At 40.7% G+C, this 25,185-nt stretch overlaps 1 protein-coding gene across 5 annotated transcripts in view; it reads left to right on the top strand.

Moving 5' to 3' along the window:
- Positions 1 to 1,521: 1,521 nt before the first annotated feature.
- rgs19 (regulator of G protein signaling 19) overlaps positions 1,522 to 25,185 on the top strand; it is a 72,687-nt gene continuing 49,023 nt past the window's right edge. For 4 of the 5 annotated variants that reach the window (XM_061924942.1, XM_061924933.1, XM_061924969.1 and 1 more), the window contains exon 1: positions 1,522 to 1,736. In XM_061924942.1, coding sequence (XP_061780926.1) covers positions 1,680 to 1,736 — 57 coding nt within the window. In that variant the 5' untranslated portion in view covers positions 1,522 to 1,679. Of the gene's footprint in view, positions 1,741 to 25,185 lie in introns of all 5 variants that reach the window. The other variant, XM_061924959.1, reaches the window with a different exon arrangement.

The following is a 25,185-nucleotide window of genomic DNA, read 5'->3' as shown; positions in this document are numbered from 1 at the left end:
TCGCAAAAACACCATACTATTTCTACAAACCCCGTTTCCATATGAGTTGGGAAATTGTGTTAGATGTAAATATAAACGGAATTCAATGATTTGCAAATCATTTTCAACCCATATTCACTTTACTTTGAAGCCACGTTGATGTTACACGTGGCTTGGCATTGTCTTGCTGAAATAAGCAGGGGCGTCCATGGTAACGTTGCTTGGATGGCAACATATGTTGCTCCAAAACCTGGATGTACCTTTCAGCATTAATGGCGCCTTCACAGATGTGTAAGTTACCCATGTCTTGGGCACTAATACACCCCCATACCATCACACATGCTGCCTTTTCAACTTTGCGCCTATAACAATCCGGATGGTTCTTTTCCTCATTGACGTCCACAGTTTCCAAAAACAATTTGAAATGTGGACTCGTCAGACCACAGAACACTTTTCCACTTTGTATCAGTCCATCTTAGATGAGCTCAGGCCCAGCGAAGCCGACGGCGTTACTGGGTGTTGTTGATAAACGGTTTTCGCCTTGCATAGGAGGAGTTTTAACTTGCACTTACAGATGTAGCGACCAACTGTAGTTACTGACAGTGGGTTTCTGAAGTGTTCCTGAGCCCATGTGGTGATATCCTTTACACACTGATGTCGCTTGTTGATGCAGTGCAGCCTGAGGGATGGAAGGTCACGGGCTTAGCTGCTTACGTGCAGTGATTTCTCCAGATTCTCCGAACCCTTTGATGATATTACGGACCGTAGATGGTGGAATCCCTAAATTCCTTGCAATAGCTGCTTGAGAAAGGTTTTTTCTTAAACTGTTCAACAATTTGCTCACGCATTTCTTGACAAAGTGGTGACCCTCGCCCCGTCCTTGTTTGTGAGTGACTGAGCATTTCATGGAATCTACTTTTATACCCAATCATGGCACCCACCTGTTCCCAATTTGCCTGTTCACCTGTGGGATGTTCCAAATAAGTGTTTGATGAGCATTCCTCAACTTTATCAGTATTTATTGCCACCTTTTCCCAACTTCTTTGTCACGTGTTGCTGGCATCAAATTCTAAAATTAATGATTATTTGCACCAAAAAAAAAAATGTTGTCTTTGTAGCATATTCAACTGAATATGGGTTGAAAAGGATTTGCAAATCATTGTATTCCGTTTATATTTACATCTAACACAATTTCCCAACTCATATGGAAACGGGGTTTGTATTATAAAAAAACGTTTCATTCATTCAATAATAAAATGGGTCCAATTTAGGCGCTAAACTGCGCGCATGCGCACTGTCCAGAAAAGCCTATATTGCATACATTAAAATGGCGCTAAATAAAACCTTATACATTAAAAAGAAAGTATTAGATATTTTATAATGATTTTTTTTTTTTAATTCATCACAAAAAACATAATATTTCTATTATAAAAACGTTTCATTCATTCTTTTCATTTTTTAAATTTATTTTATTCATTAATAAAATGTGTCCATTTGGGCGCTAAACCGCGCGCATGCGCACTGTCCACTCGCTGGGGAAAAACCCCCGAGCAGGAGGAGGAAGAGGAGGACGACGACTCCTTCTTCGTCTTCTTCCCCTTCGGACGCGGCGGAAAAAGACGCGACGTTGACTCGCGGAGCGAGAAGAAAGGAATTAAAGGAAAGGGAAGAGCAGGGGAAAACCAAAAAAAAAAAGGCGGATGTGCCTCCGAACGCGCGGCGGATGTCGTCCTCCGGACTTCCCTCATGCTAACATTGTGAGTACGTCTCTTTTTAGATTGTGTTTTGTCCGCTTTCGCTCCAATAATCACACAAATATGAAGGCATGGTGGCCTTCAAGTGCTTCCCGGAGCCAACTGAGCCTTTTCGATACTTTTGTTGACCAGGTGTTCGTGTCGGTACTTGTACCTGTACATTAAAAACCAACGAAGAAGACTACAAAGTCCTCCTCCGCCAGGTTGTTATACTTAAAACCAACGAAGAAGACTACGAGTTACGTTAATGCTTAGTCCGATTAATTTTTTATTTTTTTGTGTTCCAAACTTTGACTATTCTTGTATTTTATATTTTAGTTTTGTTGTTTGAGCCGCCTCAAAAAAAAATAAAAAAATAAAAAAATTTTTTTTAGGTATGACAACGCAGGTGCTACCTGTTAGCTGACATGCTAACTGAAGATTGAAAAAAGTGAATATTTCATAACATCTATGTTATGATTAGGGCTAGGCGATATTGCTGAACACTGTATCGCACAAATGCTATTATGTTGGTCGATATCGATCCATCCATCCATCCATCTTCCGCTTATCCGAGGTCGGGTCGCGGGGGCAGCAGCCTAAGCAGGGAAGCCCAGACTTCCCTCTCCCCAGCCACTTCGTCCAGCTCCTCCCGGGGGATCCCGAAGCGTTCCCAGGCCAGCCGGGCGACATAGTCTTCCCAATGTGTCCTGGGTCTTCCCAATGTGCCCTAAACACCTCCCTAGGGGGGCGTTCGGGTGGCATCCTGACCATCGATATCGATGATAATTAATATTTTTAATGAGCTGTTTGTCTGCCTTCGCTCCAATAATCACACAAATATGAAGGCACGGTGGCCTTCAAGTGTTTCCCGGAGCCAACTGAGTCTTTTTGATACTTTTGCTGACCAGGTGTTTGTGTCTGTACTTGTACCTGTATATATAAAACCAACGAAGAAGACTATAATGTCCTCCTCCGCCAGGTTGTTATTTCCGTACTTAACCCTTGTGTTCATATTGTTGTTACTCAGCCAGCATTTGTGGGTCTGATGGACCCGTTGCATTTTGTGGCTTTTAATGCCTCACAATCAAACACTTTTATGTTAAAATACTAAACACAGAACAACAGAGGGTCAAATGTGCGAGAAAATGAGAGCAGACAGTGTTGACAAACAATGTTTATGTTAAAATACTAAACAGATGTTTACCTTATCCCAATAAACATCTGTCCAGTATTTTAACATAAAAGTGTTTGATTGTGAAGACGCCGCACCGTATACATATATCAGAATACATATTTAATGACCACACACCATACAAATTTCTATTACTTATAAGATGTCCGGGTCCACTGGACCCGGGGCTAAGAGAAGTGTGGAAATTGATGTTCTGTGTACCACACACACACACACACACACACACACACACACACACACACACACACACACACACACACACACACACACACACACACACACACACACACACACTTGTTGGATGGAGTGTGGATTGAAGGAGTTCTTGAATGGCACAGTGCGGGAAGGAGGCTGAAGGAGCTTGTACCTGTACATAAAAACCAACCAAGAAGACTATAATGTCCTCCTCCCCCAGGTTGTTATATCCGTACTTAACCCTTGTGTAATGTTCATATTTGTGGGTCTGATGGACCCGTTGCATTTTGTGGCTTTTAATGCCTCACAATCAAACACTTTTATGTTAAAATACTGAATAGATGTTTACCTTATCCCAGTGGTTCTTAACCTTGTTGGAGGTACCGAACCCCACCAGTTTCATCTGCGCATTCACCGAACCCGAACCGTAATCATACAATTATGTTATTATATTAAAGAAATACTAATAAAGATATATTTTACAAACAAAGTTACGGGAATGTACACATAATCCAATGTTTACATCTCATTGTGCAACATGTGAATGTTTTAGTGGGAACTAAATGCGATATCTGAAAGGGATACACATTATTTCCAAAGCAGGACCCCTACCCAGACATATAATACTAGTACACAACTCATGAAAAACAATACGTTATAGTCATTGCAAGTGGGCCAAAACACTTATATTAGAAAATAATATCATGGAAATGACTGCTGTCATTTGATTACAACAATAAAACATTGAACTTGTTATTTAGTCAGGTTTGGGACAGGTGTGCTGCAGGTGTGACCACAGTGCATGTGCACGTCTGACGTCGCTCACATGCGCGCCAGCGAATGCTCAAGGAGTTTTTGCGTTTGCTCACACATATGGAAAATTAGAGGGAACATTGTTTGGGGGTATCCATAATACGCCGACAGGGAGAAGTTTTTATTTACACGATGAGTCGGGCGTGTCTTGCCGAACCCCTGAGGCCGACTCACCGAACCCCTAGGGTTCGATCGAACCCAGGTTAAGAACCACTGCCATATCCCAATAAACATCTGTTCAGTATTTTAACATAAACGTGTTTGATTGTGAGGCATTAAAAAAGCTGGCTGAGCAACAACAATATGAACGTTGCACGGAAAATTTCTCTGCCAGTTTCTGCATCCCGCAGGGATTCTATTTTTGTGTTTCTGCACCTGCGGTTCCCACACAAGGTTGCAACATTGTTTGTCAACGCCGTCTGCTCTCATTTTCTCGCACATTTGACCCTCTGTTGTTCTGTGTACCTACACTCTGTCCTCCTCCTGTCTAGGCCTGCTGTGGGTGGGTGGGTGTGTGTGGTACACAGAACATCAATTTTCACACTTCTCTTAGCCCCGGGTCCAGTGGACCCGGACATCTTATATGTAATAGAAATGTGTATGGTGTGTGGTCATTAAATATGTATTCTGATATATGTCCTTCACAGAAAATGAGCGAAGGTCAGTGAGTCTCAGTTTGAAAAATTAATTAATTGTGTAATTTTTCTTTTAATAAAAAGACCCGAACACCACACAAGGGACTACAATGTCCACCTCCGCCAGGTTGTTATACTTAAAACCAACGAAGGAGACTATGAGTTACGTTAATGCTTAGTCCGACTAATTTTTTTTTTTTGTATTGTCCCAAACTTTGACTATCCTTGTATTTTATATTTTAGTTTTGTTGTTTGAGCCGCCTCAAAAAAAAAAAAAAAAAAATTGTGTTTGAGGAATGACTAGGTATGGTAATTATTTCATTTTTTAATTTGTTTTATTTATTTATTTTTTGTCATAAAAAAATACAATCATGTGTGCTTACGGACTGTATCCCTGCAGACTGTATTGATATATATTGATAAATAATGTAGGAACCAGAATATTAATAACAGAAAGAAACAACCTTTTTGTGTGAATGGGGGGGAGGTTTTTTTGGGTTGGTGCACTAATTGTAAGTGTATCTTGTGTTTTTTATGTCGATTTAATTTAATAAAAAATTAAATAAAAAAATTCTTGTGCGACCCGGTACCAATCGATCCACGGACCGGTACCTTGGGGACCACTGATGTAGACCTTCAAGGAAATCTTTTACATTTAGAAAAATATCATAATATGACCCCCCTAGAGGGGGGGGGGGGTTACCCACATATGTGGTCCTCTCCAAGGTTTCTCATAGTCATTCACATCGACGTCCCACTGGGGTGTTTTTCCTTGCCCTTATGTGGGCTTTGTACCGAGGATGTCGTTGTGGCTTGTGCAGCCCTTTGAGACACTTGTGATTTAGGGCTATATAAATAAACATTGATTGATTGATTGATTGAATGCGCCTTATAATCCGGTGTGCCCTATGGTCCGGAAAATACGGTAGTCTCCGGTCTCTGGACCCACAGGCTGGAATTTTGTCTCGGCGACCTCCTACGGAAGCCTGTTGCTCAAACCTCAAACTTGTATTGCAAAATCGTGAAATAAAAACGAAAAACTGTCATCTTTTACCTGTGGTGGTCCTTAATATACTTGTGGCGGGCCGCTACATATACAAACCCCGTTTCCATATGAGTTGGGAAATTGTGTTGGATGTAAATATAAATGGAATACAATGATTTGCAAATTCTTTTCAACCCATATTCAGTTGAATATGCTACAAAGACAACATATTTGATGTTCAAACTGATAAACATTTTTTTTTTTTTGCAAATAATCATTAACTTTAGAACTTGATGCCAGCAACACGTGACAAAGAAGTTGGGAAAGGTGGCAATAAATACTGATAAAGTTGAGGAAGGCTCATCAAACACTTATTTGGAACATCCCACAGGTGAACAGGCAAATTGGGAACAGGTGGGTGCCATGATTGGGTATAGAAGTAGATTCCATGAAATGCTCAGTCATTCACAAACAAGGATGGGGCGAGGGTCACCACTTTGTCAACAAATACGTGAGCAAATTGTTGAACAGTTTAAGAAAAACCTTTCCCAACCAGCTATTGCAAGGAATTTAGGGATTTCACCATCTACGGTCCGTAATATCATCAAAGGGTTCAGAGAATCTGGAGAAATCACTGCACGTAAGCAGCTTAGCCCGTGACCTTCGATCCCTCAGGCTGTACTGCATCAACAAGCGACATCAGTGTGTAAAGGATATCACCACATGGGCTCAGGAACACTTCAGAAACCCCCTGTCAGTAACTACAGTTGGTCGCTACATCTGCAAGTGCAAGTTAAAACTCTCCTATGCAAGGCGAAAACCGTTTATCAACAACACCCAGAAATGCCGTCGGCTTCGCTGGGCCTGAGCTCATCTAAGATGGACTGATACAAAGTGGAAAAGTGTTCTGTGGTCTGACGAGTCCACATTTCAAATTGTTTTTGGAAACTGTGGACGTCGTGTCCTCCGGACCAAAGAGGAAAAGAACCATCCGGATTGTTATAGGCGCAAAGTTGAAAAGCCAGCATGTGTGATGGTATGAGGGTGTATTAGTGCCCAAGACATGGGTAACTTGCACATCTGTGAAGGCGCCATTAATGCTGAAAGGTACATACAGGTCTTGGAGCAACATATGTTGCCATCTAAGTAACGTTACCATGGACGCCCCTGCTTACCGTATTTTCCGCACTATAAGGCGCACCGGATTATTAGCCGCACCTTCTATGAATTACATATTTCATAATTTTGTCCACCAATAAGCCGCCCCGGACTAAAAGCCGCGCCTACGCTGCGCTAAAGTGAATGTCAAAAAAACGCTGCGCTAAAGTGAATGTCAAAAAAACAGTCAGATAGTTCAGTCAAACTTTAATAATATATTGAAAACCAGCGTTCTAACAACTCTGTCCCAAAATGTACAAATGTGCAATCACAAACATAGTAAAATTCAAAATGGTGTAGAGCAATAGCAACATACCGGTAATGTTGCTCGAACGTTAATGTCACAACACACAACACACAAAATAAACATAGCGCTCACTTTCTGAAGTTATTCTTCATTCGTACCGGTAAATCCTTCGAATTCTTCGTCTTCGGTGTCCGAATTGAAAAGTTGCGCTAGCGTGGCTTCCAAAATGGCGGGCTCCGTCTCTTCGAAATCATCGGATTCAGTGTCGCTGTTGTTGTGCAGCAGTTCTGTGAATCCTGCCTTCCGGAAAGCTCGGACCACAGTTGTGACAGAAATATCTGCCCAGGCATTTACAATCCACTGGCAGATGTTGGCGTATGTTGTCCGGCGTTGTCTGCCCGTCTTAGTGAAGGTGTGTTCGCCTTCGGTCATCCATTTTTCCCACGCAGTTCGCAGTCGTGATTTGAATGCCCTGTTGACACCAATATCCAGCGGTTGGAGTTCTTTGGTTAATCCACCCGGAATGACGGCGAGTGTTGTATTTGTGTGCTTCACTTGTTTTTTGACACCATCTGTGATGTGGGCGCGCATAGAGTCATATATCAACATGGACGGAGCAGCGTGAAAAAAGCCACCCGGCCGCTTCGCGTAAACTTCCCTTAACCACTCGCTCATCTTTTCTTCATCCATCCATCCCTTCGAGTTAGCTTTTATGATGACGCCGGCTGGAAAGGTCTCTTTTGGCAAGGTCTTCCTTTTGAATATCACCATGAGTGGAAGTTAGCATGGCAAGCTAGAACCACAGTGAAGGATGACTTCTCATTCCCTGTGGAGCGAATATTCACCGTACGTGCTCCCGTTCCACAGTGCGGTTCAGTTGCTGTGAAATACGGTAGTAATCCGTGTGCGGATGGAGAGATTGCGTCTTTTTATGACCCGGATCGTTTAGTAGGAGCCATTTTGTGGTCTTTACAGATGTAAACAGGAAATGAAACGTACGGTGATATCCGCGCGTTTTTTCTTCTTCTTCCGGGGGCGGGTGAAGCGCTTCCTGTTCTATGGGGGCGGGTGAAGCGCTTCCTGTTCTATGGGGGCGGGTGCTTTCCTTGGCGGTTGCTTGCGTAGAAGAAGAAGCGCTTCCTGTTCTACCGGGAAAAAAGATGGCGGCTGTTTACCGAAGTTGCGAGACCGAAACTTTATGAAAATGAATCGTAATAAAGCGCACCGGGTTATTAGGCGCACTGTCAGCTTTTGAGAAAAATTGTGGTTTTTAGGTGCGCCTTATAGTGCGGAAAATACGGTATTTCAGCAAGACAATGCCAAGCCACGTGTTACATCAACGTGGCTTCATAGTAAAAGAGAGTGGGTACTAGACTGGCCTGCCTGTAGTCCAGACCTGTCTCCCATTGAAAATGTGTGGCGCATTATGAAGATTAAAATAGCAAAACGGAGACCCCCGGACTGTTGAACAACTTAAGCTGTACATCAAGCAAGAATGGGAAAGAATTCCACCTGAGAAGCTTAAAAAATGTGTCTCCTCAGTTCCCAAACGTTTACTGAGAGTTGTTAATAGGAAAGGCCATGTAACACAGTGGTGAACATGCCCTTTCCCAACTACTTTGGCACGTGTTGCAGCCATGACATTCTAAGTTAATTATTATTTGCAAAAAAAAAAATAAAGTTTATGAGTTTGAACATCAAATATGTTGTCTTTGTAGTGCATTCAACTGAATATGGGTTGAAAATGATTTGCAAATCATTGTATTCCGTTTTATATTTACATCTAACACAATTTCCCAACTCATATGGAAACGGGGTTTGTATATGAATGTATGTGAAACACTAGTTTGTGAACACCTCGTATTGCAGTTCAATGTTTTTCCCCTCCTCGCGGAATGTTTGCTGACCTTTTGGTGCAAATGGCACACAAAATAAATAATATGAACAATTTTTATACAACATGGCCCGGTAATTTACTTTCTAATGTTAATCGCACACCCCTAATTTCTTTTTAGTCTAATGTTCATTGTCGTGAATTGTAGTGTTAAACATAAATGGTGTTATGATATGATTTATAAAACGTATCTATTCATTTATGTTCAAAATGTATCTGAAATAGGGATGTAACGATAAACAGTAATAATGATAACTGCGCTAAAACACCTGATGGTTAATATTACCTTCTATAAATTAAAATGGTCAAAAAAAGTTTTTCTTTTTTAAAAGTAACCAAAATATTTTGCAGGTTTTATGTTTCTTAGGCTTCACTGATAATGTTTCATTCATAGTATTGAATCTGTTTTAAAAGCTTTTATTGTTTTAAATATTAATTTGTACTCTAACATTTTAAGATTTATTTAAATGAAAAGTGTGTAAATAAAATGTATTATTGTTATTATTTCTGACACACCATATAAACTCCACTGTCTCTCATTCCTCTGAGTATAGAACGATCACTCTGTACTAGAGTTGTCTCGATACCAAAATGTATTTCGATACTTTTCGAAATAAAGGGCACCACAAAAAATGGCATTATTGGCTCTATATTAACAGAAAATGTAGGGTACATTAAACGTATGTTTATTATTGCAATCTAAGAACAATTTAGTCCTTGAATAAAATAGTGAACATACTAGACAACTTGTCTTTTAGTAGTAAGTAAACAAACAAAGACTCCTAATTAGTCTGCTGACGTATGCAGTAACATATTGTGTCATTTATACACCTATTATTTTGTCAACATTATGAAGGACAAACTGTAAAAATGTATTATTATTCCACTTGTTTATTTACTGTTAATATCTGCTTATTTTCTGTTTCAACATGTTCTATCTACACTTCTGTTCAAATGTAATAATCACCTATTCTTTTGTTGTGTGATACTTTACATTAGTTTTGGATGATACCACAAATTTAGGTATCGATCCGATACCAAGTAGTTACAGGATCATACATTGGTCATTGCCCTCTAGTGGGTTCTTCGGACCACCACACACTGCCAGGAGAGCCCGGAATTCAGGGTATAACACTGTTTTTTTTGCATAAATATCGACAGGTTTCTGCTTTCCAGCAAAATGTCTTTTCCCTTGCGTCCGCTCATCAGCACCTCCAACTCCAACAACTTGTCTCGTTCCGGCTGCTGCTAATAAAGGCGACAGGTGATTAGATAACAAGGCCCAGCCGGGCAATCTACTCACCTGTCGTTGTCTTTGAGGCCGGTCCTTGCACACCCCGTTCCGCGGCAGGCCCGCAGGCCACGCCCCCCTCCACAGTCATATTCAAAGTCCTCATGTGTCCAGGGACATATTTACTGACTTTATAAACATAATATACATTTTAAAAAGATTTTGTGATGCTAAAAAATATTGATGTAATCATAGTAGTATCGACTAGATACGCTATTGTACTTGGTATCATTACAGTGGATGTAAGGTGTAGATCCACCCATGGCGTTCGTTTACATTGTGACGCCGGTGAGCTATTGTATCCTCCTACGGTGTGTAGTGAAGCGAGGGCGTTTCAGTGTTATAGCTTCACCTTTATTGTTAGTTTTTAAGCCTAAACGCGTCCATTCTCCCTTTGCTGTCTACACAATGTGTCTGCTTGTAAGTACTCTGTGATTGTGCGCTGCCGAACATGCTCCTCTGCTCGTAAAAACCAGCAATGTCACGATGTGACGACGACACGCCGTCATGCCTGTAAAAAAAATATGGTGAATCGGTACTTTTCAAACAGAGTGTAGTACCGTTTTTGATTCATTAGTATCGCGATACTATGCTAGTACCACCCTACTCTGTACTAAGAAAGCACTGCTTGTAGGTTTAATGTGGACTACTTGGTTGAATGAATGTACGGTATGTATGTATGTGTATGCTTGCTTTAGTACTATTATCTTGTGTTAATCATATAGCGTTGTTTTGTTGTTGTTGTTGTGCTTGCTACCATGTTTCATCATTCCATGTATATACTATCCTCTGGACCCCCTGTCAAAAGCTTCTTCTAGCTTATTTGGGGGACCCTTTCACGTACCAACATCTTTAAATGATGATATTTCCCTACTATTGTAATTGTTATATTGTATTGTGAATAAACTTGAAAAAAATTGAAACTTGAAACTACTTAGTTGCGCCGACAGTATTGTGTTTGTATAAGTTTGGATTGGGGTATGTCGATTCTAAATGGGGAAAGAAGTTAATGTCTCTTGTTTTCATGTTAGCATTTAAGTTCGCAATCTGCGAGTTAATCAAAGGACGGTTATCAATCATGTTATTTTAATCTAAAACGGTAATACTAACCATCTGGAGTTTTACTTTGGTATTCATTAGAGATGTCCGATAATTGCGTTAAAATGTAATATCGGAAATTATCAGTATTGTTTTTTTATTATCGGTATCGTTTTTTTTTGTTTTTTTTTATTATTTTTTTTTTTATTAAATCAACATAAAAAACACAAGATACACTTACAATTAGTGCACCAACCCAAAAAACCTTCCACCCCCATTTACACTCATTCACACTCATTCACACAAAAAGGTTGTTTCTTTCTGTTATTAATATTCTGGTTCCTACATTATATATCAATATATATCAATACAGTCTGCAAGGGATACAGTCCGTAAGCACACATGATTGTGCGTGCTGCTGGTCCACTAATAGTACTAACCTTTAACAGTTAATTTTACTCATTTTCATTAATTACTAGTTTCAATGTAACTGTTTTTATATTGTTTTACTTTCTTTTTTATTCAAGAAAATGTTTTTACTTTATTTATCTTATTTTATTTTATTCATTTTTTAAAAAAGTACCTTATGTTCACCATACCTGGTTGTCCAAATTAGGCATAATAATGTGTTAATTCCACGACTGTATATATCGGTATCGGCTGATATCGGTATCGGTAATTAAGTATAGTGTATGGATATCGGCAATAAGCCATTATCGGACATCCCTAATATTTAATGATTTGATTAATTATTTCAATATTTAATTATTTCAATGTTATATAAAAAGGACCTTATCTTCACCATACCTGGTTGTCCAAATTAGGCATGATAATGTGTTAATTCCACGACTGTATATATCGGTTGATATCGGCATCGGTAATTAAAGAGTTGGACAATATCGGGATATCGGCAAAAAGCCATTATCGGACATCCCTAGTATTCATTAACACCTACCCCTGTTGCATGAAAGTGTCTGGCACTGTAAAGTACATCACTTTTTCCTCGATTCGTAGTGTGTGAGCACTGACCTCTACGTGGTGTCTTCAAAAAAAAAAGTTTTACAGATGACCATATATTTATCTATTTGTGGATTTGGGGCTTCCGGTTCACCCTCGCTCCTAAACAAATTGAATTGGATCTGTGGCAGTATGCATGGTAACTCCGCTTCACATCATCATCGACGGTCACTCGGAACAAGTATGACGATCCTACTGGTAGGGGGGTATCCCTTTATGGAGGATGCCTGTGCGTGACTTTGTTTTACGTGGGGAGACTGGTGCACAGACAGTCACCACACGATCCTTGACAGAATCGGGTCAGGGTCCAGTGGCATGGAGTCCAAGACGACTGGGGACCCTTTTCTGCTGCAGCCTTCTTCCGCCGTCGCAGCCGTTGTGGTAGTACTTAAAACTACCGTCGCCGTTGAGGTCTTCACCGTATCCCTGGCTAGGGGGCAGTCAGGCACTAGGCCTTTGCCAAGGGCCACCTGGGGTAACAGTAGTAAAGGGGTTAACCTCTTAGTGCCCCAAGACCCCATAGAGGAGCCTCCACTGCCGGATGCACTTTAACTAGGGGTGTAACGGTACGTGTATTTGAATTGAACCGTTTCGGTACGGGGGTTCCGGTTTGGTTCGGAGGTGTACCGAACGAGTTTCCACACGGACATATTAAGTAGCGTAACGCACGTTGTGTAAACAATGCACACCGAGGCACAACACACGGCATGCTAGCAACAACCGGGCTAGGATAGACTGACCATACGTCCTCTTTTCACCGGACATGTCCTCTTTTGTGGAGCTGTCAGGGCGGAGTTTCTTAAATGCCTCAAATGTCCGGCATTTTGAGTTAGGGTTGCGTGGATTTTCAATGTACGTTCAGGGTTAAGAAGGGGTTAAAAACCAAACAAATTGTGCGCGCAGCAGCATTGGTGAGGGAGGGGCAGAGACAGAGAGAGAGAGAGAGTTATGATAAACGCGCATGCGTCGCCAGGTTTTTGCTTTTCATCCATAGATTTATCAGATTACATTTTTTATTATCTATAGCAGGGGTGTCAAAAGTGTGCCCCGGAGGCCATTTGCGGCCCACAGCTAATGTTTTAAAGGCCCACGGCACATTCTAAAAATACTATTAAAATTAAAGCTGCAAGCAGCGATGGACGGGACCGACTTTGAGGGCACATAAAATCCAAACCGGAGCAGTAATTAAAACTCTTTGGTCAACTTTTAATCAGAAGAGTTCAATCTCTCTCCTGTGCTAGTTTGAAGCCGACACGACAAACGCGCTCAGAGGAGATAATGTTTGAAAAAAGGTGACCGGTTTTTACAAAACGTTTGTTTTGAAGGGGGAATTGCAAACTTCCTGTTGATTTTTGCTGGGGGTTGTCAATATATGAAATGTAGGTCTAAGTGAGACCTACGCAGAGGTTTTTGTACTACTGGAAGTTACAGGTAGTTTTGTCTGAGTTTTCTTCCTAGGGGGCGGTAGAGCGCAATTTTGAGTTTTGGGGTTGTTGTTTTTTTATTAGATCGCAATTTTTGCCAGTTCTGATGTATGTGTCCAGTTTGTTGAGTTTTGAAGCATGTTATGGGGGTCACATTACAGCTCAAAGGGGCAAAAGTGACAGTTTTTACTACATTTTTGTTTTGAAGGGGGAATTGCCAACTTCCAGTTGATTTTTGCTGGGGGTTGTCAATATATGAAATGTAGGTCTAAGTGAGACCTATACAGAGGTTTTTGTTTCATGTCTCTAAGACATTCCTACTGGAAGTTACAGGCAGTTTTGTCTGAGTTTTCTTCCTAGGAGCATTTGTCTGTGTTTTCTTCCTAGGGGGCGCTAGAGCGCAATTTTGAGTTTTGGGGTTGTTTTTTATTAGATCGCAATTTTTGCCAGTCCTGATGTGTGTGTCCAGTTTGTTGAGTTTTGAAGCATTTTATGGGGGTCAAATTACAGCTCAAAGAGGCAAAAGTGACAGTTTTTACTACATTTTTGTTTTGAAGGGGGAATTGCCAACTTCCTGTTGATTTTTGCTGGGGGTTGTCAATATATGAAATGTAGGTCTAAGTGAGACCTATACAGAGGTTTTTGTTTCATGTCTCTAAGACATTTCTACTGGAAGTTACAGGCAGTTTTGTCTGAGTTTTCTTCCTAGGAGCATTTGTCTGTGTTTTCTTCCTAGGGGGCGCTAGAGCGCAATTTTGAGTTTTGGAGTTGTTGTTTTTTATTAGATCGCAATTTTTGCCAGTCCTGATGTGTGTGTCCAGTTTGGTGAGTTTTGAAGCATGTTAAGGGGGTCAAATTACAGCTCAAAGAGGCAAAAGTGACAGTTTTTACTAAAATTTTGTATTGAAGGGGGAATTGCCAACATCCTGTTGATTTTTGCTAAAAGATGTCAATGTATGAAATCTAGGTCTAAGTCAGCCCTACATAGAGGTTTTTGTTTCATGTCTCTACGGCATTCCTACCGGAAGTTACAAGCAGTTTTGTCTGTTTTTTCCTAGGGGGCGCTAGAGCGCAATTTTGAGTTTTGGGGTTTGGTTTTTTTATTAGATGACAATTTTTGCCAGTCCTGATGTGTGTGTCAAATATGGTGAGTTTTGAAGCATGTTAAGGGGGTCAAATTACAGCTCAAAGAGGCAAAAGTGACAGTTTTTACTACATTTTTGTTTTGAAGGGGGAATTGCCAACTTCCTGTTGATTTTTGCTAAACGATGTCAATGTATGAAATCTAGGTCTAAAGCAGACGTACATAGAGGTTTTTGTTTCATGTCTCTATGACATTACTACCGAAAATTACAAGCAGTTTTGTCTGTGTTTTTTCCTAGGGGGCGCTAGAGTGCAATTTTGAGTTTTGGGGTTTGGTTTTTTGATTAGATCCTGATGTGTGTGTCAAATATGGTGAGTTTTGAAGCATGTTAAGGGGGTCAAATTACAGCTCAAAGAGGCGGCGGAATAATAATAATAAATCCTTACAATTACAATAGGGTCCTCTGTCCCAAAGGGACATTGCGGTCCCTAATAAACAAAAACATAAAAAAAGTGAAATAAAAAAGCTTAAAGGTTAAATGTAATTTAAAAAAAAAGTTGCAATGTTGACTAACAAAACAAAGCTGTTTTTTTTTTCTTTTAAAATGTCATTGCTCAAAACATAATATTGAATCAAAATCAATGTTATTATGAATTATTGACCTATCCAAGGTTCCCATTACTTCACATCAAATATTCCACTAAGAAAAATATTTTTGATGGAAGATTTTGCACATTTGGTAAATAAATAACCAGAAAATGTATATTTTGTTTTTTCTTACTGTACCGAAAATGAACCGAACCGTGACCTCTAAACCGAGGTACATACCGAACCGAAATTTTTGTGTACCGTTACACCCCTGACTTTAACGTCATGCCCAGGACACCTCCGCTTCACAACACACCGAAACAGAGGAGTGCGTTTTGTGTCATATACAAGCGGTCATGTGGGAGCGGAGATCCGCCACCACAAGCCTGGGGAGTGTGTGCTCGCAGAAAACCTCCACAAACTAGTCGCGACCCAACTTCTTCAGATGATGGCTTTTATTAAGTAATAAAATTGAGCGAGGTTCTCAGGCTGCGGTGAAGCCACCACGTAAACAATATCCCGCTTGTTTTACTGAGACCAAAACGTCTTCCACGAGTTTCTGTGAAATAATCGGCACGTTATGTCCCTAACGCTTGGCCCCGTCTGTTTGTGAAGCTGTTGAACTCGGAGCTGCGGGCTGGAGATGTTTTCACTACCCGTCCCGAGTTGTAACCCAGCAAGCCTCACTAAAAGGAGAACATTGTTTATCTAATCAATACGAGCAATGTGGCCGAGGCCTTTACTTTGAGTTGGCGCCTGGTCCTAGCTCGCTAGCTACACGTGCCCAAGTGCCTCCAACATTGCCGACTCGCCTCGGGATAGAAGCATCGCGTTACGCTTAATCAGTCTGGCTTGGGGGGTGACTATAAATACCGCGACACTCCCACTTCTCGTTAAAGAGCAAAATAGAGCTTCCAATCTAATGGCAAATCCATTCACTATCGGAGCGTACACCTGTACGCCATCAGTGCCTCTTTTTCCTCACCAATACACACATTACTGAGGGAAATAAAAATGGTGGGAACAAGTTTTTAGTTGTGTAATTCAGTGGTCCCCAACCACCAGGCCGCGGCCTGGTACCGGTCCGTGGATTGATTGGTACCGGGCCGCACAGGAATTAAAAAAAAAAATTAAAATGTATTTTTTTAAATTATTTTTTTTATTAAATCAACATAAAAAACACAAGATACACTTACAATTAGTGCACCAAGACAAGTACTCTTGTCTTGTTCTGTATATTGTACAGTATTTTGTATTTCTATAGTGTTTTGTATATTGTACAGCAGGGGTCCCCAAACTTTTTGACTCGGGGGCCGCATTGGGTTATATATATGTGTGTGTGTGTGTGTGTGTGTGTGTGTGTGTGTGTGTGTGTGTGTGTGTGTGTGTGTGTGTGTGTGTGTGTGTGTGTGTATATATGTATATGTGTATATATATATGTATGTATATATATTAGGGATGTCCCGATCCAGGTTTTTGCACTTCCGATCCGATCCCGATATTGTTTTTGCATTTCCGATCCGATACCGATACTGACCGATACTGGCCTATCCGAGCATGTATTAAAGTTTAAAGTTATTTAGCCTACTTAGTTGTCAGAATCATGTTGAAAAGGGTTTTAGTACTCTTGATAACAACTAGCCAGCTGAATTAGGGGAGTTTGAATAATACACAATGGTTGGTAACAAGAAACTGACCTGTTTATTCAAGGATAAACACAAAATAGACAAAATTATACATGACAAACAGAAATGGCATCATTGAACTAGGGCTGGGCGATATGGCCTTTTTTTAATATTGCGATATTTTAAGGCCATATTGCGATACACAATATATATCTCGATATTTTGCCTTAGCCTTGAATGAACACTTGATGCATATAATCACAGCAGTATGATGATTCTATGTGTTTTGATTGATTGATTGAGACTTTTATTAGTAGGTTGCACAGTGAAGTACATATTCCGTACAATTGACCACTAAATGGTAACACCCCAATAAGTTTTTCAACTTGTTTAAGTCGGGGTCCACTTAAATTGATTCATGATACAGATATATACTATCAGATATATACTATCATCATAATACAGTCATCACACAAGATAATCACATTGAATTATTTATAATCCAGGGTGTGGAGGGGGGCGCCGGATGTAAGTGTCAAAAAGACAGCCAAAAGAGTTTGATATGCGAGCACCTTAGAGGGAGCGTTGCTCGCACGGCTGCGCTAGCATCACAGCTAACGTTAGCCATGCTGCTACCTCTCTGCTGGGAGAGGACGTATACGTATGTGACAGTATGTGACGTATGACGTGACAGTATGTGACGTGTGTAAGAAGGTGCGCTTGTCTGTCTGTGAGAGGGAGACACAGGAAAGTGTGAGAAGAGCCTGTCGTGTAATGCCAGCAGCTAAAAGCAACTGCGTGACAATTGTGGATGTGTTGAAGGTGTGCTGGAAAATGCGGAACGGAACTTACGGAGCAGCAGAAAAGTGGAATGTATTATTTAAATTGGTGCGTTGGAAAACACGGACCAGAGTTTTTTTTTTAAAAACTGGATCTGGATCGGCATTTTCCCATGCCTTGCCGATACGCAATTTTTGGCAAATATCGGCAGCCGATCCGATCCAAATATCGGATCGGGACATCCCTAATATATATGTATATATCAGTGACGTGCAGTCACTAGAGGCAGGTGAGGCAGGGCCTCACCTGCCATCATGGAAAGAAAAAAAATTGTAAAAATAATTTTTTTTAATTAAATTGTTATATGTATCCAGTGATTATACTATAAAGTTATTTTCCATTTAACTTCACCCGTTTTAGATTATTTTTATTTAAAATCGCTGAATTTTCACATTTGCCGTTCAATTACTGAGAAGAGATGGTGCGGTGAACAGCAGCCAGTTGAGGCACGTCACTGCGTTGTGCCTCACCATGGATTGCGGACTCGGCTAACTGCTGGCCTGCTGTGCAGTGAGACCGTATTGCTATATGAATTATATTATACATTTCCATAGTTTAGTTAGCTGAGGTATATAATGTACAGTGTATTTTGTCAACAACTGTATGTGTGTAAAGTATTTCTTGTGCTGAGCGATCATAAAACGGCTGCAAAAGACGCACTGGCTGAGGCTCGCCTCCTGCACCCCCGCCGTAGAATGCACGGCAACCCCTGACGGGAGTGCTATATCAACTAAAGCCCACACTTAAACTTTCCACGTGCAAGATTGAATCTATTTAAAAAAGTTATTTCATAAGAAGCCAAAAAGTGCAAAAACAATAATGTTCGTGTTGGAGGAGTTGTGAATGACTGCAGGGCCACAACATTAGGTACACCTGCAGACTGCATGTTGCCCTTTAGAAAAAAAAAAATGTAACTTGGGACTTCCCGTGGGCCGGATTTTGGATGCTGGGGGGCCGGATCCGGCCTGTGGGCCGTAGTTTGGGGACCCCTGTTTTCCAGGATTGTTTATTATTCTTATTGGATAGTAGTCTGTTTATTTCAATGGTTAGTTTTTTTTCTTTATTGCCTGTAATTTATTTTATTTTATTATTTATTTATTTTATATTTGTTCCCACTACTGCACCTTAAATTGGAGTCCTTAATCTCGTTATATGCAAATATAATGACAATAAAGTCCATTCTATTCTATTCTATTCACCAACCCAAAAAACCTCCCTCCCCCATTTACACTCATTCGCACAAAAGGGTTGTTTCTTTCTGTTATTAATATTTCTGGTTCCTACATTATAAATCAATACAGTCTTCAAGGGATACAGTCCGTAGGCACGCATGATTGTATTTTTTTATGCCAAAAAAAATTAATAAATAAAATTGACATGCTCAGCATCAGTCACTAATTTGTTTTTGTTTTTTTACGTTTTACGCCTGGCAGCACGGTGGAACAGGGGGTTAGTGCATGTGCCTCACAATACGAAGGGTTCAATCCCGGGCTCGGGATCTTTCTGTGTGGAGTTTGCATGTTCTCCCCGTGACTGCGTGGGTTCCCTCCGGGTACTCCGGCTTCCTCCCACCTCCAAAGACATGCGCCTGGGGATAGATTGATTGGCAACACTAAATGGGCCCTAGTGTGTGAATGTTGTCTGTCTATATGTGTTGGCCCTGTGATGAGGTGGCGCCTGAATGCAGCTGAGATAGGCTCCAGCATCCCCCGCGACCCCAAAAGGGACAAGCGGTAGAAAATTGATGGATGGATGGACGTTTTACACCTGAGATGGCCAACTTGACAAACAAGTGGAGTTCCTTCCATTTCTAGGGTTGTACGGTACACCGGTACTAGTACAGCACCGCGATACTAGTGAATCATATTCGGTAATATACCGCCTCTAAAAAGTACCGGTTCCCGCCGCCTTTTTTTTTAACGGGCATGATGGCACGCCGTCGTCACGTTGTGACATTACTGGTTTTACCAGCAGGGGAGCATATTCGGCAGCGCACACACACAGAGTACTTACAAGCAGACACAGTGTGTAGCCAGAAAAGAGAGAACGGACACATTTTGGCTTAAAACCTAACGATAAAAGTGATGTTATAACACTGAAATGCCCTCAGGAAGAGGTGCTTTAAGACATGGCAGTGTTTTAGCTACTTCTAAAAGTAAGTTTCTTACAAGTATTATTATCACTGGAGGACGAGGAATAGCTAAACATGCTTCACTACACACCGTAGCTCACCATGGGTGCATCTCCACCTTACCGCTGTAATGATACCAAGTACAGGTGCGTATCTAGTCCATACTACTACTAGATTTTTTTAGCATCACAAAATATATTTTCGTTTTTTTAAGGTTTATATTATGTTTATAAACTGAGAAAATACGTCCCTGGACACGTGAGGACTTTGAATATGACCAATATATGATCCTGTAACTACTTGGTATCGGATCGATACCCAAATTTGTGGTATCATCCAAAACTAATGTAAAGTATCAAAGAAGAGAAGAATAAGTGATTATTACATTTGAACATAAGTGTAGTTGGAACGTGTTAAAACGGAAAGTAAGCAGATATTATTAACAGTAAATGAACAAGTAGATTAATAATCCATTTTCTACCACTTGTCCCTCATAATGTTGATAAAATAGGTGTATAAATGACACAATATGTTACTGCATACGTCAGCAGACTAATTAGGAGTCTTTGTTTGTTTACTTACTACTAAAAGACAAGTTGTCTAGTATGTTCACTATTTTATTTAAGGACACAATTGCAGTAATAAACAAATGTTCAATGTACCGTAAGATTTTTTGTTAAAATAAAGCCAATAATGCAATTTTTTGTGGTCCCCTTTATTTAGAAAAGTATCGAAATACATTTTGGTACCGGTACCAAAATATTGGTATTGGGACAACCCTACTCAACAACTTAGCGATGAAAAGCTTGGAACTATTGTACAAACCCCGTTTCCATATGAGTTTCTCAACCAGCTATTGCAAGGAATTTAGGGATTTCCCCATCTACGGTCCGTAATATCATCAAAGGGTTCAGAGAATCTGGAGAAATCACTGCATGTAAGCAGCTAAGCCCGTGACCTTCGATCCCTCAGGCTGTACTGCATCAACAAGCCACATCAGTGTGTAAAGGATATCCCCACATGGGCCCAGGAACACTTCAGAAACCCACTGTCAGTAACTACAGTTGGTCGCTACATCTGTAAGTGCAAGTTAAAACTCTCCTATGCAAGGTGAAAACCGTTTATCAACAACACCCAGAAATGCCGTCGGCTTCACTGGGCCTGAGCTCATCTAAGATGGACTGATACAAAGTGGAAAAGTGTTCTGTGGTCTGACGAGTCCACATTTCAAATTGTTTTTGGGAACTGTGGACGTTGTGTCTTCTGGCCCAAAGAGGAAAAGAACAATCCGGATTGTTATAGGCGCAAAGTTGAAAAGCCAGCATCTGTGATGGTATGGGGGTGTATTAGTGCCCAAGACATGGGTAACTTACACATCTGTGAAGGCACCATTAATGCTGAAAGGTACATACAGGTTTTGGAGCAACATATGTTGCCATCCAAGCAACGTTACCATGGACGCCCCTGCTTATTTCAGCAAGACAATGCCAAGCCACGTGTTACATCAACGTGGCTTCATAGTAAAAGAGTGCGGGTACTAGACTGGCCTGCCTGTAGTCCAGACCTGTCTTCCATTGAAAATGTGTGGCGCATTATGAAGCCTAAAATACCACAACAAAGACCCCCGGAGTGTTGAACAACTTAAGCTGTACATCAAGCAAGAATGGGAAAGAATTCCACCTGAGAAGCTTAAAAAAATGTGTCTCCTCAGTTCCCAAACGTTTACTGAGTGTTGTTAAAAGGAAAGGCCATGTAACACTGTGGCGAACATGCCCTTTCCCAACTACTTTGGTACGTGTTGCAGCCATGAAATTCTAAGTTAATTATTATTTGCAAAAAAAAAAATTAAGTTTATGAGTTTGAACATGAAATATCTTGTCTTTGTAGTGCATTCAATTGAACATGGGTTGAAAAGGATTTGCAAATCATTGTAATCTTGTAAGAAACTGACTTTATTCGTCGCCATGGAGGCGAGGATTAGTGATTTAGAAGTAGCTAAAACACTGCTGACTGCGGATGAATGTTCGCTGCTAACTAGCTAGTCATGTTTCAAAGCACCTCTTCCTGAGGGCGTTTCACTGTCATATCTTCACCTTTATCCTCAGATTTTTGGCCAAAATGCGTTTATTCTCCCTTTTCTGTCTGCTTGAAAGTACTCTGTGATTGTGCGCTGCCGAACATGCTCCTCTGCTCGTAAACCCAGCTATGTCACGACGTGACGACGCACCATGCCCGTTAAAAATAATAATAATTAAAGGGGAACATTATCACAATTTCAGAAGGGTTAAAACCATTAAAAATCAGTTCCCAGTGGCTTATTTTATTATTCGAAGTTTTTTTCTAAATTTTACCCATCACGCAATATCCCTAAAAAAAGCTTCAAAGTTCCTGATTTTAACCATCGTTATATACACCCGTCCATTTTCCTGTGACGTCACATAGTGATGCCGATACAAACAAACATGGCGGATAGAACAGCAAGCTATAGCGACATTAGCTCGGATTCAGACTCGGATTTCAGCGGCTTAAGCGATTCAACAGATTACGCATGTATTGAAATGGATGTTTGTAGTGTGGAGGCAGGTAGCGAAAACGAAATTAAAGAAGAAACTGAAGCTATTGAGCCATATCGGTTTGAACCGTATGCAAGCGAAACCGACGAAAACGACACGACAGCCAGCGACACGGGAGAAAGCGAGGACGAATTCGGCGATCGCCTTCTAACCAACGATTGGTATGTGTTTGTTTGGCATTAAAGGAAACTAACAACTATGAACTAGGTTTACAGCATATGAAATACATTTGGCAACAACATGCACTTTGAGAGTGCAGACAGCCCTATTTTCATCAATTAATATATTCTGTAGACATACCCTCATCCGTGCTTTTTTCCTGAAAGCTGATCTGTGCAGTTTTGGAGTTGATGTCAGCAGGCCAGGGAAGCTAGGGTCGATAGGGGGTTTAGCTCGCTCTTCTGCGGGAACAAACTGCCGCCATTGCTTGCCGTGCTACCGAGGTCCTTTGTCCCTGAATTGCTCACACACTCCGGCAGATTCAACGGGGGTCTGGCGGCAGATTTCTTTGACTTTATCGTTGGAAAGGCATCTGCTTTGAGTGTCGCAGGATATCCACACATTCTTGCCATCTCTGTCGTAGCATAGCTTTCGTCGGTAAAGTGTGCTGAACAAACGTCCAATTTCTTGCCACTTTTGCATCTTTGGGCCACTGTTGCAACTTGAATCCGTCCCTGTTTGTGTTGTTACACCCTCCGACAACACACCGACGAGGCATGATGTCTCCAAGGTACGGAAAACAGTCGAAAAAACGGAAAATAACAGAGCTGATTTGACTCGGTGTTTGTAATGTGTTTGAGAAAATGGCGGATTGCTTCCCGGTGTGACGTCATCGCTCCGAGAGCGAATAATAGAAAGGCATTTAATTCGCCAAAATTCACCCATTTAGAGTTCGGAAATCGGTTAAAAAAATATATGGTCTTTTTTCTGCAACATCAAGGTATATATTGATGCTTACATAGGTCTGGTGATAATGTTCCCCTTTAAAGCTGCAAGCAGCGATGGACGGGACCGACTTTGAGGGCTCATAAAATCCAAACCGGAGCAGTAATTAAAACTCTTTCATCAACTTTTAATCAGAAGGGTTCGATCTCTCTCCTGTGCTAATGTGAAGCCGACACGACAAACGCGCTCAGAGGAGATAATGTTTGAAAAAAGGTCTGTTTTTACACAACTTTTGTTTTGAAGGGGGAATTGCAAACTTCCTGTTGATTTTTGCTGGGGGTTGTCAGTGTATGAAATATAGGTCTAAGTGAGACCTACATAGAGGTTTTTGTTTCATGTCTCTACGACATTCTTACAGGCAGTTTTGTCTGTGTTGTCTTCCTAGGGGCCGCTAGAGCGCGATTTTGAGTTTTGGAGTTTGGTTTTTTGATTAGATCGCAATTTTCGCCAGTCCTGATGTGTGTGTCCAATTTGGTGAGTTTTGAAGCATGTTAAGGGGGTCAAATCACAGCTCAAAGAGGCGGCGGTATAATAATAAAACGCTAGAAATACAATAGGGTCCTCTGTTTCAAACAGTGTATAGTACCAGTTTTGATTCATTAGTACCGCAATACTATACTAGTACTGGTATACCGTACAACCCTAGTTCAAAGTAGTTTAAATTGCTTTAAAATATATTTATGAAATAGAAAATCTGATTAATGTGCAGAACAGAACAAAAGCTTGTTTTATTTCCGAGGGATGCAGTGAGTTGGTGGAATGTCTAAGTTGTATTTGTTGAATGTAAAGCCCAAAGCAACAGAATGGCCAAAAAAAAAAAGATGCAAAAAGTAATACGAAAAAAATAGGAATGCTGGCAGCAGATGAAAACAAGTAAAAAAGTGTGCTTTGTGACTTCATGGTGACTTTGCTGGGCTTGAAAGCATGTTTGTATGTACAACTGGCGCCAGGAAGCTGCACTCCTGCCTTCATTTTCTACGCCAAATCTCTTTAGATGTCTTAGAAAATGCAACACAGCAATTCACAGCTTCAATGATCTGCCGAACTGCTTTTGACTTGGGGGGGGGGGGAAGAAACGCGGTAAAACTGTTTGTTGTGAAAACATTAAGTTCAGTCAGTAGCAAAGGAAGCCATCTGGCAGGTTTGACCGCTCCTGAGTCACATGACGCTTCCACCAATCAGAACTGTGCTGCTCTTTCACTAAGAACCGGGTTGATTATGCACTGCTTTGAAGTATTAATAACGCTACAATAATGCAATTTAATTTAATTTCAACATTTGTGCACATCATTTCAATATGTGGAGACTAGTGCAATGGTGCTGTGAAGAAGTCAAACAATGTGCGAATCATTTTAGTATTTAAAAAAATATTACAAACATGTTTTTTTTAGTATCAGGAAGAAAAATGCTGAAAAATGGTGTCTAATATTTTTTATCCTCAATCCATAATTTTTTTAATACTTTCACTAAAAAGTTTTTCTCTATGATAAACCGCAACCGCACCCCCCCCCCCAATTTTTAGAATAAAAAATATTCTTACATATACTAGCTGCATCGTACTATAAGCCGCAGCTATATACCAATACGAAAGATTTTGTAAATGTTTTACATACCTTAAAGGCCTACTGAAATGCGATTTTCTTATTTAAACGGGGATAGCAGGTCCGTTCTATGTGTCATACTTGATAATTTCGCGATATTGCCTTATTTTTGCTGAAAGGATTTAGTAGAGAACATCGACGATAAAGTTCGCAACTTTTGGTCGCTGATAAAAAAGCCTTGGCTGTACCGGAAG

Source organism: Nerophis lumbriciformis, linkage group LG01, assembly GCF_033978685.3.
Source record: "Nerophis lumbriciformis linkage group LG01, RoL_Nlum_v2.1, whole genome shotgun sequence".
Lineage (NCBI taxonomy): Eukaryota > Metazoa > Chordata > Actinopteri > Syngnathiformes > Syngnathidae > Nerophis > Nerophis lumbriciformis.
The sequence above is the reverse complement of the archived record's forward strand: the minus strand, read 5'-3'. Positions and strand labels throughout refer to the sequence as shown.